This window comes from Nyctereutes procyonoides, unplaced genomic scaffold (genome assembly GCF_905146905.1).
Source record: "Nyctereutes procyonoides isolate TBG_1078 unplaced genomic scaffold, NYPRO_anot_genome, whole genome shotgun sequence".
Classification (NCBI taxonomy): Eukaryota; Metazoa; Chordata; class Mammalia; order Carnivora; family Canidae; genus Nyctereutes; species Nyctereutes procyonoides.
The window spans coordinates 58670793-58688130 of NW_026575125.1; the positions used below are offsets into that span (position 1 = coordinate 58670793).

At 37.5% G+C, this 17338-nt stretch overlaps 1 protein-coding gene across 4 annotated transcripts in view; it reads right to left on the bottom strand.

Annotated features, from left to right (window-relative positions):
• Positions 1-17338, bottom strand: part of ATRX (ATRX chromatin remodeler) — a 304453-nt gene that overhangs the window by 123923 nt on the left and 163192 nt on the right. For all 4 annotated transcript variants that reach the window (XM_055337613.1, XM_055337612.1, XM_055337611.1 and 1 more), the window contains 2 exons: positions 12983-13124; positions 11840-11949 (listed from right to left, as the gene is read on the bottom strand). In XM_055337613.1, coding sequence (XP_055193588.1) covers positions 11840-11949; positions 12983-13124 — 252 coding nt within the window. The remainder of the gene's footprint in view (positions 1-11839; positions 11950-12982; positions 13125-17338) is intronic.

Consider the following 17338-nt stretch of genomic DNA (forward strand, 5'->3'; position numbering starts at 1 on the left):
AAAGAAATCGAAGATGAAACAAAGAAATGGAAAGACATCCCATGTACATGGATTGGAAGAACATATACAGCTAAAATGTCTGCATTACCCAAAGCAATCTACACATTTAATGCAATCCCCTATCAAAATACCACCAGCATTTTTCACATAGCTAGAACAAACAATCCTAAAACCTGTATGGAACCACAAGGATCCTAAATAGCAAAAGCAATCGTGAAAATATAAATGCAAAACATTAAAGAGCACCTGGGTGGCTCAGTCGGTTGAGTGTATGACTCTTGGTTTCAGCTCAGGTCATGATCTCAAGGTCATGGAACTGAGCCCTGTGACAGGCTCCACACTCAGCAGAGTCTGCTTCAAATTCTCTCTCCACTTGTCCCTCCACCCCTCCCCCTGCTTATGCATGCTGTCATTCTTTCTAAAATAAATAAATAAACTTTTTTTAATAAACAAAAGTATTAACAATTCCAAACATCAAGGTATATTACAAAGCTGTAGTAATCAAAATAGCAGGGTACTAGCACGAAAATACACACACAGATCAATGGAACAAAAAAGAAACCCAGAAATAGACCTGCAATTATATGGTCAATTAATCTCTGATAAAAGAGGAAAGGATACTCAATGGGAAAATAACAGTCTCTTGAAGAAACAGTGTTGAGAATACTGGACAGTGACATGCAAAAGAATGAAACTGGGCCACATTCTTATACAACGCAAAAAGATAAGTTCAAAATGAATGAAAGAAAAAAAAAGGATGAAAGACCCTAATGTGAGACTAAACACATAAAAATATTTGAAGAGAGCACAGGCAGTGCGTTCTCTGACATCGGCTATGGGAACATTTAAGATATATGGCTCCTGAAGCAAAGGAAACAAAACGATAAACTACTGGACTTTATCAAAATAGAAAGCTTCCAAAAAGCAAAGAAATCAGTCAAACTAAAAGGTAACCTTCAGAATGGGAGAAGGTATTTGCAAATGACATATCTGATAAAGAGTTAAGTATCCAAAATATAGAAAGAATATTAAAAACTCAATACCAGGGACACCTGGGTGGCTCAGGTCCTAATACAGGAGTCCTGGGTTTGAGTCCCACATCAGGCTCCCCAAGAGGAGCCTGCTTCTCCCTCTGCCTAGGTCTCTGCCTCTCCCTGTGCCTCTCAGGAATAAAAGAATAAAATATTATAAAATAAAATAAAATAAAACACAACACCAAAAAAAACCAAATACTCCAGTTTAAAAAATGTATGTAAGGCAGAAATAGAAATTTTTCCAAAGAAGATAAACAGCAAAGAAACACAGAAAAGATCAGAATCATTTGCTGTGCAAAAGCTTCTTATCTTGATGAAGTCCCAATAGTTCATTTTTGCTTTTGTTTCTTTTGCCTTCGTAGATGTATCTTGCAAGAAGTTACTGTGGCTGAGTTCAAAAAAGGGTGTTGCCTGTGTTCTCCTCTAGGATTTTGATGGAATCCTGTCTTACATTTAGATCTTTCATCCATTTTGAGTTTATCTTTGTGTCTGGTGAAAGAGAGTGGTCTAGTTTCATTCTTCTGCATGTGGATGTCCAATTTTCCCAGCACCATTTATTGAAGAGACTGTCTGTCTTCCAATGGATAGTTTTTCCTCCTTTATCGAATATTAGTTGACCATAAAGTTCAGGGTCCACTTCTGGGTTCTCTATTCTGTTCCATTGATCTATGTGTCTGTTTTTGTGCCAGTACCACACTGTCGTGATGACCACAGCTTTGTAGTACAACCTGAAATCTGGCATTGTGATGCCCCCAGATATGGTTTTCTTTTTTAAAATTCCCCTGGCTATTCGGGGTCTTTTCTGATTCCACACAAATCTTAAAATAATTTGTTCTAACTCTCTGAAGAAAGTCCATGGTATTTTGATAGGGATTGCATTAAACTTGTAAATTGCCCTGGGTAACATTCACATTTTCACAATATTAATTCTGCCAATCCATGAGCATGGAATATTTTTCCATCTCTTTGTGTCTTCCTCAATATCTTTCAAGATAAGAAGCTTTTGCATAGCAAAGGATACAGTCAACAAAACTAAAAACCTACAGAATGGGAAAAGATATTTGCAAATGATGTATCAGATAAAGGGCTAGTTTCCAAGATCTATAAAGAACTTATTAAACTCAACACCAAAGAAACAAACAATCCAATCATGAAATGGGCAAAAGACATGAAGAGAAATCTCACAGAGGAAGACATAGACATGGCCAACATGCACATGAGAAAATGCTCTGCATCACTTGCCATCAGGGAAATACAAATCGAAACCACAATGAGATACCACCTCACACCAGTGAGAATGGGGAAAATTAACAAGGCAGGAAACCACAAATGTTGGAGAGGATGCGGAGAAAAGGGAACCCTTTTACACTGTTGGTGGGAATGTGAACTGGTGCAGCCACTCTGGAAAAGTGTGTGGAGGTTCCTCAAAGAGTTAAAAATAGACCTGCCCTACGACCCAGCAATTGCACTGTTGGGGATTTACCCCAAAGATACAGATGCAATGAAACGCCGGGACATCTGCACCCCGATGTTTATAGCAGCAATGTCCACCATAGCCAAACTGTGGAAGGAGCCTCGGTGTCCATCGAAAGATGAATGGATAAAAAAGATGTGGTTTATGTATACAATGGAATATTATTCAGCCATTAGAAATGACAAATACCCACCATTTGCTTCGACGTGCATGGGGCTGGAGGGTATTATGCTGAGTGAAGTAAGTCAATCGGAGAAGGACAAACAGTGTATGTTCTCATTCATTTGGGGAATATAAGGGAAGCGAGAAGAAATGTGTGGGAAATATCAGAAAGGGAGACAGAACATAAAGACTCCTCCTAACTCTGGGAAACGAACTAGGGGTGGTGGAAAGGGAGGAGGGCGGGGGATGGGGGTGAATGGGTGACAGGCACTGAGGGGGGGCACTTGACGGGATGAACACTGGGTGTTACTCTGTATTTTGGTAAATTGAACACCAATAAAAAATAAATTTATTATAAAAAAAACTTTTTAAAATTTAAAAATATTATTTCAAGCAAGAAAAAAAAAAGATCAACATCAATCATCAACAAGGAAATGCAAATCAAAACAACAATGACATATCACCTTACCCCTGTCAAAATGGCTAAAATCAAAAACACAAGTTAAATGAGTAATGGCTAGAATGTGGAAAAAAGGAACCCTCCTGCACTATGTGTGGGAAAACAAACTGGTACAGCCATAGTGGAAAACAGAATGGAGATTCATGAAAAAATTAAAAACAGAACTGCCCTATGATTCAACAATCACACTACAGGGTATTTACCCAAAAAACAGGAAAACACGAATTCAGAGGCATATATGTACCCCTATGTTTAAAAAAGCAGGATTTACAACACATATTATAGAAGCAGCCCAAGTGTCCATCCATAGATGAACGGATAAAGATGTGAGAGACACACACATACACAGGAATATTATTTAGCCATAAAAAAGAATGAAATCTTCCCATTTACTACAACATAGGAAAAGCTAGAGAACAAAATACTAACTGTAGTAAGTCAGTCAGAGTAAGAAAAATACCACAGGATTTCACTCACATGTAGAATTTAAGAAACACTAAAATGAACACAAGGAAAAACAGAAAGACAAATCAAGAAACAAGTCCTTAATTTAAAGAACAAACTGATGGTTATGAGAGGGGAGTGTGGTAAGGGGGATGAATTAAATAGATGATGCAGATTAAGTACTGCACCTGTCATGATGAGTACCAGGTGATACATGGAATTACTGAATCACTAAAGTGGACACATGAAACTAATATAACACTGTACATAAACTAACTGGAATTAAAAACTTAAAAGCCAATTTGGGGGCGTTCAATACAACAAATCTATCAACGTGATATACCACATTAATAAAAGCACAGAAAAGAACCATATGATCCTCTCAATAGATGTAGTAAGAGGATGTGACAAATTACAGCATCCTGTCTTCATAAAAACCACTAAAAAATAGGAATAGAACAGAACCAACCTACACATCATAAAGGCAATATATGAAAGACTGACAGGGCAGCCTGGGTGGCTCAGCAGTTTAGTACCGCCTTCAGCCCAGGGTGTGATCCTAGAGTCCCAGGATCGAGTCCCACATCGGGCTCCCTGCATGGAGCCTGCTTCTCCCTCTGCCTGTGTCTGTGCCTCTCTCTCTCTGTGTGTCTCTCATGAATAAATAAATAAAATACTTTTTAAAAAAAAGACTGACAGCTAATATCATTCACAATGGGGAAAAACTGAGTTTTCCCCTAAGGTGAGGGACATAACAGGGATGTCCACTCTAATGACTACTGTTCAACCTAGTACCAGAAGTTCTAGCCTCAGCAATCAGACAACAAAAACAAGTAAAAGGTATCTAAATAGGCAAGGAAGTTTTCAAACTTTCAGTCTTCACACACAACATGTTACTTACTCTGTAGAAAACTGGAAAGACTCATCAAAAATTGATAGAGCTGATATATGAATTCAGCAAAGTCACAGGATATAAAATCAACTTAGAAAAATCAACTGCATGTCTATACACGAATAATTAAGCAACAAAAAGAAATCAAGGAATCCTTCCTATTTACAGTAAGTGCACCAAAAAACATAAGATACCTAAGAATAGCCTAAAGAGTTTTGTAAATGATTTGTATTCTGAAAAATATGGAACACTTATGAAAGAAATTGAAGAGAAAGAAATGAAAAAACATTCCATTCTCAAGAAGAGGAAGAACAGGGCAGCCCAGGTGGCTCAGCGGTTTAGCGCCACCTTCAGCCTAGGGTGTGATCCTGGAGACCTGGGATCAAGCCCCATGTCGGGCTCCCAGCATGGAGCCTGCTCCTCCCTCTGCCTGTGTCTCTGTCTCTCTCTTTCTCTGCCTCTCTTTCTCTCTCTCTCTCTCTCTCTGTGTGTGTCTCTCTCATGAATAAATAAAAAATCTTAAATAAAAAAGGATAGGAAGAACAAGTATTGTTTAAATGTCTATACTACCAAAAGCAATCTACACATTTAAAGTAATCCCTATCAAAATACCACTAGCATTTTCATAGAGCTAGAACAATCCTGAAATGTGTATGCAAACACAAAGACTCCAAATAACCAGAGCAATCTTGAAAAAAGAAAAACAAAGCTGGAGGCATCATGATTTCAAACTTCAAGCTATATTACAAAACTATAATCATCCAGACAGCATGGTACTAGCACAAAAAAAGGACACAAAGATCAATGGAATAGAATCAAGAACCCAGAAATGGACCCACAATTATATGATCAACTCATCTTTGACAAAGCAGGAAAGAATATCCAATGGAAAAAATACAGTCTCTTCAACAGATGGTGCCAGGAAAACTTGAAAACAACATGCAAAAGAATGACAATGGATCACTTTTTCTACTATACACAAAAATAAATTCCAGATGTATGAAAGACATAAATGTGAGACTGGAAATCATCATAATCTTAGAGGAGAACACAAGCAGCAAACTCTTTGACCTTGGTCATGGCAACTTCTTACTAGACACGTATACAGAGGTAAGAGAAAGTAAAGGAAAAATGAACTATTGTGACTTGAGATAAAAGGTTTCTGCATAAGCAAAGGAAACAATCAACAAAACTAAAAGGCAAATTATGGAATAGGAGAAGATACTTGCAAATGACATACTGGATAAAGGTCTAGCATCCATTATCTATAAAGAACTTATCAAAATGAATACACAAAAAATAAATAATCCAGGCAAGAAATGGGAGAAAGACATGAATAGAAATTTCTCCAAAGAAGACATACATATGGCTAAAACATGAAAAAATGTTTATCACTCATCTTCAGGAAAATAAAGATCAAAACCACAATGAGATACCACTTCTTACCAGTCAGAATGGCTACAATTAACAATTTTGGAAACGAGATGTTGGCAAGGATGTGGACAAAGGGGAAGCTCTTAAATTTTTCCTGGGAATGCAGCTTCTGCAGCCACTGTGGAAAACAATACGGAGGTTCCTCAAAGAGTTAAAAATAGAACTACACTATGATCCAGCAACTCTACTGTTACACAATGGATAACAAAACTAGTGATTAGAAGGGGCAAATTAACCCCTATGTTTATAGCAGCACTATCAACAACAGCCAAATTATGGAAAAAGCCCAATGTCCACTAATTGATGAGTGGAAAATTTAAATATGCTAAATATATACAGTGGAATATTACTCTGCCAACAAAAAGAATGAACTGTTGGCATGAGCAAGGACATGGATGGAACTAGAGTGTTTATGCTAAGTGAAATAAGTCAGTCAGAGAAAGATAAATCTAAGTAATTTCACTGTTGAGTGGAATTTAAGAAACAAAATAGATGAACATAGGGGAAGGGAAAGAAAAAATAGGATTAAAAACTGAGAGGGAAGCAAACCGTAAAAGATGGTAGTAGTATGGTGGTAGGATGGATGGTGATGGGAGGTGGGGTGGAAGGATGGGCTAAATGGGGTGATGGGCATTAAGGAGGGCACCTGTGATAAGCACTATGTGTTACATGTAAGTGATGAATCAATAAATTCTACTCCTGAAACCAATACTAAACTACATATTAAGAAATTTGAATTTAAATAAAGTCTTGGAACAAAAAAAAAAATCTTAAAAGGCAAGAACAATGTTTAAAATGGTTAAAAAAAAGTGTTCTACTTGAGGCAAGATGGAGGAAGAATAGAAGTCATTGTTTTATCTGGTCCCCTTAATTTAGCTAGCTCTCAAATCATCCGGAACACCTATGAATTCAATGTGTGATATAAGGAAAGAATGGTTGGAACTATACAAATGAAAAAGTGACCACTTTTTGTAAGGTAGGAGTGGGGAGAAGAAAAATGGAGTGGATATATGAGAAGATAAACAGCAGGCAGAGGGAGTCTTTGTAAGTTGGATACGAGAAAATGATAGAGATGTGGGGCTCAAAATCAAGAACTTTAGAAATCTACTTCTGTGAGAGACTTCCTGGCCCGAAAGATGCTCAGTAGTGAATCAGGACAAAATGGCAGGTGGGACTATGGGGTCTCAAAATCCCGAGGCACAGAAAGAACAGGGGTGCCTGAGCTGGCAGTTTCCAAGCATTGAGAGGGAAACAGGTTTAGGTCAGTGAGCCCAGGAGAGGGTTCTCAACTTGTTTTGTAATAAACCCTGAACCACCAACAGACTGGGCAACCACTCTTCATGTTGTGTCCCTTTAAAGGAGTGGAATACAGCAATCCTCTGCTTTCCTCTGGGAGAGGAGAAGCAGGTGTGCAAACAGGTGAACACTCTCTGTCCCAGAGCCTTGGAATAGTCAGAAACGAGGCAACTTTCAGCTTCCTCCAGGAGGGGTGGAGCAGGTGAACACATGAATGGGTGAGAATCATCACTGCCAGAGCCCTGCATGTTGCACAAATCAGTGTCCCTCTATCTTCCCCTGGGGAAGATATGAGTGAGCATGTACCAAAGGAGTCTGCAGAGTTTGACACATTATCATGATCTTCAGCTCCTGGGCTGGAGATCCGGGTGCGGCCATTTTTATTTTCACCTTCTAAGGAGGTACAGAAAGCCTTCAAAGAACAAAAGCCACACACAGCAAACAGCATACACAGAGCCTGGCCTCTGGGCAAAGGACGGTGAAACTCCACCCAGGCAGGGAAACCTTAGTATCAGTGCAATAGGCCCCTCCTCCACAGATTAGCTGGAAGAACAAGTGAATAGCAAGTTTATTTGACCGAAAAGGACTGGAACACTCCAGTGCTAGGAGAAAATACTATATAGAATTCGAGGGGGTTTTTTCTTATGACTTATCTTTCAGTTTAAAATTTTCCATTTTTTCTTTTTTCCTGTTGCAACTGGTTTCTTATCAGCTCTTTTAAGTATCTGTAAACTTTTATTTTTTACATTTATATTTTATAGATATATTCTCCACTTCTGGCTTCCTTTCACTATATTCAAAAAAATAACTCATTTTAGACCTAAAGACACCTTCAAACTGAAAATGAGAGGGTAGACAACCACTTACCATGCAAATAGACTTCAAAAGAAACCTAGGGTAGCAATTCTCATATCAGATAAATTAAATTTTTTTTTAGATAAATTAAATTTTAAACCAAAGACAGTTGTAAGAGATGAAGAGGGATACTATATCACACTTAAAGGGGCTATCCAACAAGAAGATCTAACAATTGTAAGTATTTATGCTAATTTGGGAGCAGCCAATTATATCAACCAATTAATAACCAAGGTAAAGAAATACACTGATAATAATACATTAATAGTAAAGGACTTCAACACATCACTCACATCACTCACAGCAATAGACAGATCACCTAAACAGAAGATCAACAAGGAAACAAGGACTTTGAATGACACATGGAACCAGATGGACTTCACGGGTTATATATTCAGAACATTTGAACCTAATGCAACAGAATACATATTCTTCTCCAGTGCACATGTAACTTTCTCAATAACAGACCACATACTGGGTCACAAATCAGGTCTCAACTGATACGAAAAGACCAGGATCATTTCCTGCATTTTATCAGATGACAAGGCTTCAAAATTGGAACACAAACACAAGAGGAAATTCTGAAGGAACTAAAACATTTGGAGGTTAAAGAGCATCCTTCTAAAGAATGAATGGGTCAACCTAGAGAAGAATGAAAAAGATTCACGCAAACTAATGAAAATGAAAGCACAACTATTCGAAGTCTATGGGACACATCAAAGGTAGTCTTAAGAGGGAAATACATTTCAATATTAGCCACTCTCAAAAAAATTAGAAAAATCTCAAATATACAATCTAACCTTACACCTAAAAGAGCTGAAGAATAGCAAGGCCAAAAAAAAAAAAAAAAGATTAGCAAGGCCTAAACCAAGGAGAAGAGAAATAATAAAGATTAGAGCAAAAATCAATGAAACAGAAAGCAGAACAGTAGAACAGGTCAACAAAACTAGGAGCTGGTTCCTTGAAAAAATAAGAGATAAACCCCTATCCATACTTATCAAAAAGAGAAGAGAAAGGATTCAAATTAACAAAATCATGAATGAAACATGGACAGTTATGACCAACACAAAGGATATACAGATGATTTTAAGAACACATTATGAGCAACTATATGCCATCAAATTAGACAATCTGGAAGAAATAGATGCATTCCTGGAAACTGATAAATTACCAAAACTGAAACAGGAAAAAATAGAAAATGTGAACAGACCAATAACCAGCAAGGAAATGGAAGCAGTCATCAAAAACCTCCAAGGAAACAAGGGTCCAGAGCCAGATGGTTTCCCAGGGGAATTCCAAATATTTGAAGAATTAGTACTATTCTTCTGAAGCTGTTTCAAAACATAGAAATGGAAGGGAAACTTTCAAACTCATTCTATGAGGTCTGCATTACCTTGATCACAAAACCAGACAAATACTCCATAAAAAAGAATTACAGACCAAAATCCCTGATGAACATGGATGTCATGTCAAAATTCTCACCAAGATACTAGCCAGTAGGGTCCAACAGTACATTAATAGGATTACTCCCGATGACCAAGTAGGATTTATTTCTGGGATTCAACGGTAGTTCAATACTCTCAAGTCAATCAGCATGATAGATTACATTAATAAAAGAAAACACAAGAACCATATGATCCTCTAAATTAGCACAGAGTAAGCATTTGATAAAATACAGTATCCTTTCTTGATTAAAACTATCCACAGTGTAAGGATAAAGGGAACATACCTCAATATCATAAAAGCTATCTATGAAAAGCCCACAGCGAGTATCATTATCAATGGGAAAAACTGAGACCTTTTTCCCTAGGGTCAAGAACATGACAGGGATGCCCACTCTCACCACTATTGTTCAACACAGTACTAGAAGTCATAGACTCAGCAATCAGACAACATAAAGAAATAAGAGGCATCCAAACTGGAAAAGAAGAAGGCAAACTTCCACTCTTTGCATATAACATGATACTCTATGTGGAAAACCCAAAAGATTGCACTCCAAAATTGCTAAAACTCATACAGCAATTCAGCAACATGGCAGAATACAAAACCAATGCAAGAACTCAGCTGCATTTCTATAGACTAACAATGAGTCAAAAGAGAAATCAAGGAATCGATCCTAATTACAATTGCACCAAAAACCATAATATATCTAGGAATAAACCTCACCAAAGAGGTAAAGGATCTGTACTCTAAAAACTATATAGGACACTTATGAAAGAAAATGAAGAAGACACAAAGAAATGAAAAAACATGCCACATTCAATGTAATCCCTGTCAAATACCATGGACATTTTTCACAGAGTTTTCACGTCTTCAAAGGAAAGGGAAACAAAAGTAAAAATTAATTATTGGGACTTCATCAAGATAAAAAGCTTCTGCACAGCAAAGGAAACTCTCAACACAACTAAAAGGCAACCTACACAATGGGAAAAGATATTTCCAAATGACATATCAGATAAAGGGCTAGCATCCAAAATCTATAAGGAACTTACCAAACTCAACACCCAAAAAACACAGTCCAGTCAAGAAATGGGCAGAAGACATGAAAAGACATTTCTCCAAAGAAGACCTACACGTGGCCAACAAGCACATGAGAAAATGCTCTGCATCACTTGCCATCAGGGAAATACAAATCAAAACCACAATGAGATACCACCTCACACCAGTGAGAATGGGGAAAATTAACAAGACAGGAAACAACAAATGTTGGCAAGGATGTGGAGAAAAGGGAACCCTCTTCCACTGTAGGGAATACAAAATTGTACAGCTACTCTGGAAAACAGTACGGAGGTTTCTCCAAGAAGTTAAAAATAGAGCCATCCTATCACGTAGCAATTGCACTACTGGGGATTTACCCCAAAGATACAGATATAGTGAAACAAAGTGGCACCCGCACTCCAATGTTCATAGCAGCAATGTCCATAATAGCCAAACTGTAGAAGGAGCCGAGACGAGACATCCCTCGACAGATGAATGGATAAAGAAGATGTGGTATACATATGCAATCAAATATTACTCAGCCATAAGGAAGGATGAATACCTACCATTTATATCGACATGGATGGTTCTGGAGGGCATTATGCTAAGTGAAATAAGTCAATTGGAGGAAGACAAGTATCAAACAGTTTCTCTCATATGTGGAATATAAGAAATAGTGCAAGAGACCATAAGAGAAGGAGAGGAGACTGAATGGGGAAAATCAGAGAGGGAGACAAACCATGAGAGACTATTAACTCTGGGAAACAAACTGAAGGTTGCTAAAGGGGAGGTGGGGGAGGATTGGGTAACTGGGTGACAGGCATTAAGGAGGGCACCGTGATGTGATGAGCACTGGGTGTTATATACTGTATGTTGACAAACTGAATTTAAATAAATAAAGTGTTTTTAATAGTGAAAAATACTTTACATTCTCATTACTATAGGATCACAGTGTATTAGAAATCATAAAGACGTTCATTTCCACCTCAAATTCTTCACAGTTTTTTACTGCTTCTGCCTTATAACCCCATTCCTTCACTTAATTAGAATCCTTCCTCATAGATCACCTTCTTAAATTTGCACTCCCTATTTATTCTCTTACTTACTACCTGAAAGTACATATTTCATATTTGATTAAAATTTCTCAACTGTACTGTAATATAAGCTTCCTGAGAGAGGGATCTTGTTATTCTTGTTTACTGCTGCTGTGTCTCCAAACCCCATTAAGTCTGCCTCAGACACAGAATACAATCCAATATAAATTCTTGAATTCATGAATGCGTAAGAAGACAATATCTTCATGTTCTTACCTGTAATGTCTTACCAAGGCCCATGCAGTGTGCTAGAATGCATCCCGAACCTGGAGATTTCTTTGTTTTTTTTACAGACTCACAGCAGCAATCCCACATAAACTGAACACCTAAAAATGACATATTCATTAAGTTTAAAGATCCAAGTTAAAAATATTCCTTCATAAATATATCAAAAACTTAACTAAAACTTTAAGAAATAGAATTTAACAATGAGATAAAGAATCTCATAAATACATATGAGATTACTGACTAAGGTTAACTGCCAAAAAAAAAAAGACAGTAAACTGAAGTATACAACAGGGTGACTTTCTTTCATTCATCTTATCTATTACAGCAAACCTTCATTCCCTGGGACAATCCAAAGAAACCTGAATAATCTAAAATAGAAACATGATCTATAATTTTATCTAATTTAAAGATTCCTATCAAATATTCTTTAAAGTTTATCCAGGAAATAATTTATTATCTCTCCCTTTATTCAACAGTAAAGACTAAACAAGAAAAGGGGCTCACTACCCAAGGAGTAGAGCTGTAGAACTTCCCTTTGGAATTCATTCACATACACACTCAAAACTGACTTACTGATTCCACTTTAACGAAACAAGAATAGGGATAATTTGGTATCCTCCCAAATACCAATGTTAGAATACTATTAACAAGCATACTCAAAAATGTTGAAAAAGGATTTCCTAAAGAAGGCTTTTAGCTAATGGTGGTACCTCTACCTGCCCTGCAGCTGCCCTTACCCAATCATTGTAGACTATGTGAAATGCGCTTGCTATATATACCCATTTGTAAAGGACACTTACTTATTTTCCCTTCTGTAACACTCATTTTCTTTGCACTGAATTGTGTCTCCTCATTAATTTATGAGCTCTATAGGGGGCTGGGTTCACGTTTGTTTTGCTCACAAATGTGCCTCTAGTGCTTAGCAGAATGAGAGGCACACAGGAATCACCAAATATTGGTAAAACTTAATTAAAAATGATTTAATCATGGTGCACCTGACTCGGTTAAGCTTCTGACTCTTGATGTCAGCTCTAGTTTTGATCTTACGGTTGTGAGTTCAAGCCCCACTGAGTTCTACACTGGGCATGGTGCCTACTTTAAAAATGGTTTAATTATACAATTGTTTCTTACCATCTACTTGATGTGGTTTCAATTTGATGACCATATTTCTATGAACCTGCACTAAAGGTTCTTTGGTTTCTTCATCTTCATCTAAAACCAACTTGGTTGTTATTGGACACTTGGTGGGTGAAGCATCTTCAATTTCTATCACCTACAATAAAGGGAATTACAGTTAGCTAACTCACAGAAATCTTTCAAGCAATGTTGAAGTAGTACTATTACTAAGGGAAATTTTCCAAAATAGAGACACATCTACTAACACACCATATATCCAATACTTTGGCTCAATAAGATCACAATAGATCACAGGTTAACACATGTTTTTCAAAATTAAATACTTCTACAAGACTTTGAGCCACTGTGGAAATATCAATAATTTAGTTCATTAGTTCTCATCCAATATATACTAACACACATGATAGGAAAAGCTGTGGAAAAAAAACAGTGCACTAAAATAACCTTTAGTACAATCCTACAAATATGAATGAACAAATGGATCCCAAACAAGGATGTTTCTATTTTTCTAGAAGACATCTGAAAATGTGCAAGGGCACTTTAAGGTTCTCAGAAAGACTCATCAGGACTGATATTTAATGTAAGCAGAAAGGAAGGTAAATACAGATGTTCAATAATATAAAAGACAATCTCAAACAAGAACTGTTCCACCCAAAATGCCAAATGACTCCCACTGTAAAACAGTGTAAATATGTGTTGTGAAAAGGAAAAATTTTCAGAAACACTGGTTTGAGAAACAGAGACTCAAAAAACACGACAACATACAATATCTTCTAACTGCAAAAGGGAAACAATTATCTAAATTTAGTTTCTTATTTAAAAGAAAGTTTAGGCAATCTAGAAGAAATGGACGCATTCCTGGAAAGCCACAAACTACCAAAACTGGAACAGGAAGAAATAGAAAACCTGAACAGGCCAATAACCAGAGAGGAAATTGAAGTGGTCATCAAAAACCTCCCAAGACACAAAAGTCCAGGGCCAGATGGCTTCCCAGGGGAATTCTATCAAACGTTTAAGAAGAAACCATACCTATTCTACTAAAGCTGTTCGGAAAGACAGAAAGAGATGGAGTACTTCCAAATTCGTTCTATGAGGCCAGCATCACCTTAATTCCAAAACCAGACAAAGACCCCACCAAAAAGGAGAATTACAGACCAATATTCCTGATGAACATGGATGCAAAATGACCTATCAGATACAGGGCTAGTTTCCAAGATCTATAAAGAACTTTTTAAACTCAACACCAAAGAAACAAACAATCCAATCATGAAATGGGCAAAAGACATGAAGAGAAATCTCACAGAGGAAGACATAGACATGGCCAACATGCACATGAGATAATGCTCTGCATCACTTGCCATCAGGGAAATACAAATCAAAACCACAATGAGATACCACCTCACACCAGTGAGAATGGGGAAAATTAATAAGGCAGGAAACAACAAATGTTGGAGAGGATGCGGAGAAAAGGGAACACTCTTACACTGTTGGTGGGAATGTGAACTGGTGCAGCCACTCTGGAAAACTGTGTGGAGGTTCCTCAAAGAATTAAAAATAGACCTGCCCTACGACCCAGCAATTGCACTGTTAGGGATTTACCCCGAAGATTCAGATGCAATGAAACGCCGGGGCACCTGCACCCCGATGTTTCTAGCAGCCATGTCCACAATAGCCAAACTGTGGAAGGAGCCTCGGTGCCCATCGAAAGATGAATGGATAAAGAAGATGTGGTTTATGTATACAATGGAATATTACTCAGCCATTAGAAACAACAAATACCCACCATTTGCTTCAACGTGGATGGAACTGGAGGGTATTATGCTGAGTGAAGTAAGTCAATCAGAGAAGGACAAACAGTGTATGTTCTCACTCATTTGGGGAATATGAATAATAGTGAAGGGGAATATAAGGGAAGGGAGAAGAAATGTGTGGGAGATATCAGAAAGGGACACAGAACATAAAGACTTCTAACTCTGGGAAATGAACTAGGGGTGGTGGAAGGGGAGGAGGGCGGGGGGTGGGGGTGAATGGGTGACGGGCACGGAGGGGGACACCTGACGGGATGAGCACTGGGTGTTATTCTGTATGTTGGTAAATTGAACACCAATAAAAATTAATTTATAAAAAAAAAAAAAGACATGAAGAGAAATCTCACAGAGGAAGACATAGACATGGCCAACATGCACATGAGAAAATGCTCTGCATCACTTGCCATCAGGGAAATACAAATCGAAACCACAATGAGATACCACCTCACACCAGTGAGAATGGGGAAAATTAACAAGGCAGGAAACCACAAATGTTGGAGAGGATGTGGAGAAAAGGGAACCCTCTTACACTGTTGGTGGGAATGTGAACTGGTGCAGCCACTCTGGAAAAGTGTGTGGAGGTTCCTCAAAGAGTTAAAAATAGATCTGCCCTGCGACCCAGCAATTGCACTGTTGAGGATTTACCCCAAAGATACAGATGCAATGAAACGCCGGGACATCTGCACCCCGATGTTTATAGCAGCAATGTCCACCATAGCCAAACTGTGGAAGGAGCCTCGATGTCCATTGAAAGAAGAATAGATAAAGAAGATGTGGTTTATGTATACAATGGAATATTACTCAGCCATTAGAAATGACAAATACCCACCATTTGCTTCAACGTGGATGGAACTGGAGGGTATTATGCTGAGTGAAGTAAGTCAATCGGAGAAGGACAAACATTATATGTTCTCATGCATTTGGGCAATATAAATAATAGTGAAAGGGAATAGAAGGGAAGGGAGAAGAAATGTGTGGGAAATATCAGAAAGGGAGACAGAACATAAAGACTCCTAACTCTGGGAAACGAACTAGGGGTGGTGGAAAGGGAGGAGGGCGGGGGGTGGGGGTGAATGGGTGACGGGCACTGAGGGGGGCACTTGACGGGATGAGCACTGGGTGTTATTCTGTATGTTGGTAAATTGAACACCAATAAAAAATAAATGTATTATAAAAACAAAATAAAACAAAATAAAAAATAAAGTTTAAAAAGATAATAAATAAGATATGAATATACATATCTGTGTACTTTTTTTACTGTCTTATCCCTATGTCTATCCATTACATACTACACCCAAGAACTGTATAAGATAGGTACAAATATTCCCATTTTACAAATAAAAAGTCAAAGACACAGAAGTTAAATAACTTACACAAGGACATACAACGATTAAATATCACAATAACTAAGATACCCAGAGTGTCAGGCACTATGGAGTCCTTGATCTTAACCACTACACACTACTACTTTAATGAAGGAAATGCTTGTATAAACAAATATTTTTATGGTTCCATGAAAATCAATAAAGATTCATGATTTTATTTTTTATAAGATTCATGATTTTAATATTACAGACATTACAATAATGAAGGAATAAAATTTACCAAGTATTTTCTTTCTTATTTACAACTGAAACTATTCACCATGGAAATTTTCAAATGTAAAAAAGTAGTAGACAGAATAGCATAATAAACCCTGCTACCCATTATCCAGGTTCAAATATTATCAACTTCTGGTCAATTTGTTTTCACTGACAGCTTCCTACTCATCATCCAACTCCTCAGACCCCACAAGTGATTTTGAAGCAAACCTGAGAAAGCATGGAGTTCCATCTTAAATGTTTTCAACGTCTCTTTAAAAGGAAATTCTCTTTTTAAACCATAACTTCATTATCATTATTGCATGCAAAAAAATAAAACATAAGTCACAAATCTGTGATAAATTACCTGAATAGATACTGCACTTACATAAAAATGTAAAATAGACAAATCAAGATTAATAATAGGTGACACCATAGTGGAGTATAAGTACCACAGGCCATTTAGATTCAAACTCCATTTTCACAAGTTACTTAAACCCTCTTAGCTTCAGTTTTTTTTCATCTACTAACTGGGAAAGATTATAAACAGCCCTCATTAAGTTGTTGTGGAGATTGAATAAGACAATGCATGCAAAGTAACTGACACAGACTAACTATTCATTAAGTTTTTATTATACCCTTCCGTGGATGTGTCCAAGATTCTTATCACTGGGTCAAATCCATAATTCAAAATGGAAAATTCCCTGAATGTCTTGTCCTTTTGGCAAGGTGTAGCACCTGCAATCCTAAAATGGTCTCTAAGATCCCATCCTCTGGAGTAAACATCCTGTATTGTCTGATCGCTTTGAGTACGGTTGAGATCTGTAAATATGATAGGGTGTCATTCCCATAATTGAGTTAGTAATCAGTTCGGTTTGTTTTAATCAAAAATAGGATTCTCCGGGATCCCTGGGTGGCGCAGCGGTTTAGCGCCTGCCTTTGGCCCAAGGCGCGATCCTGAA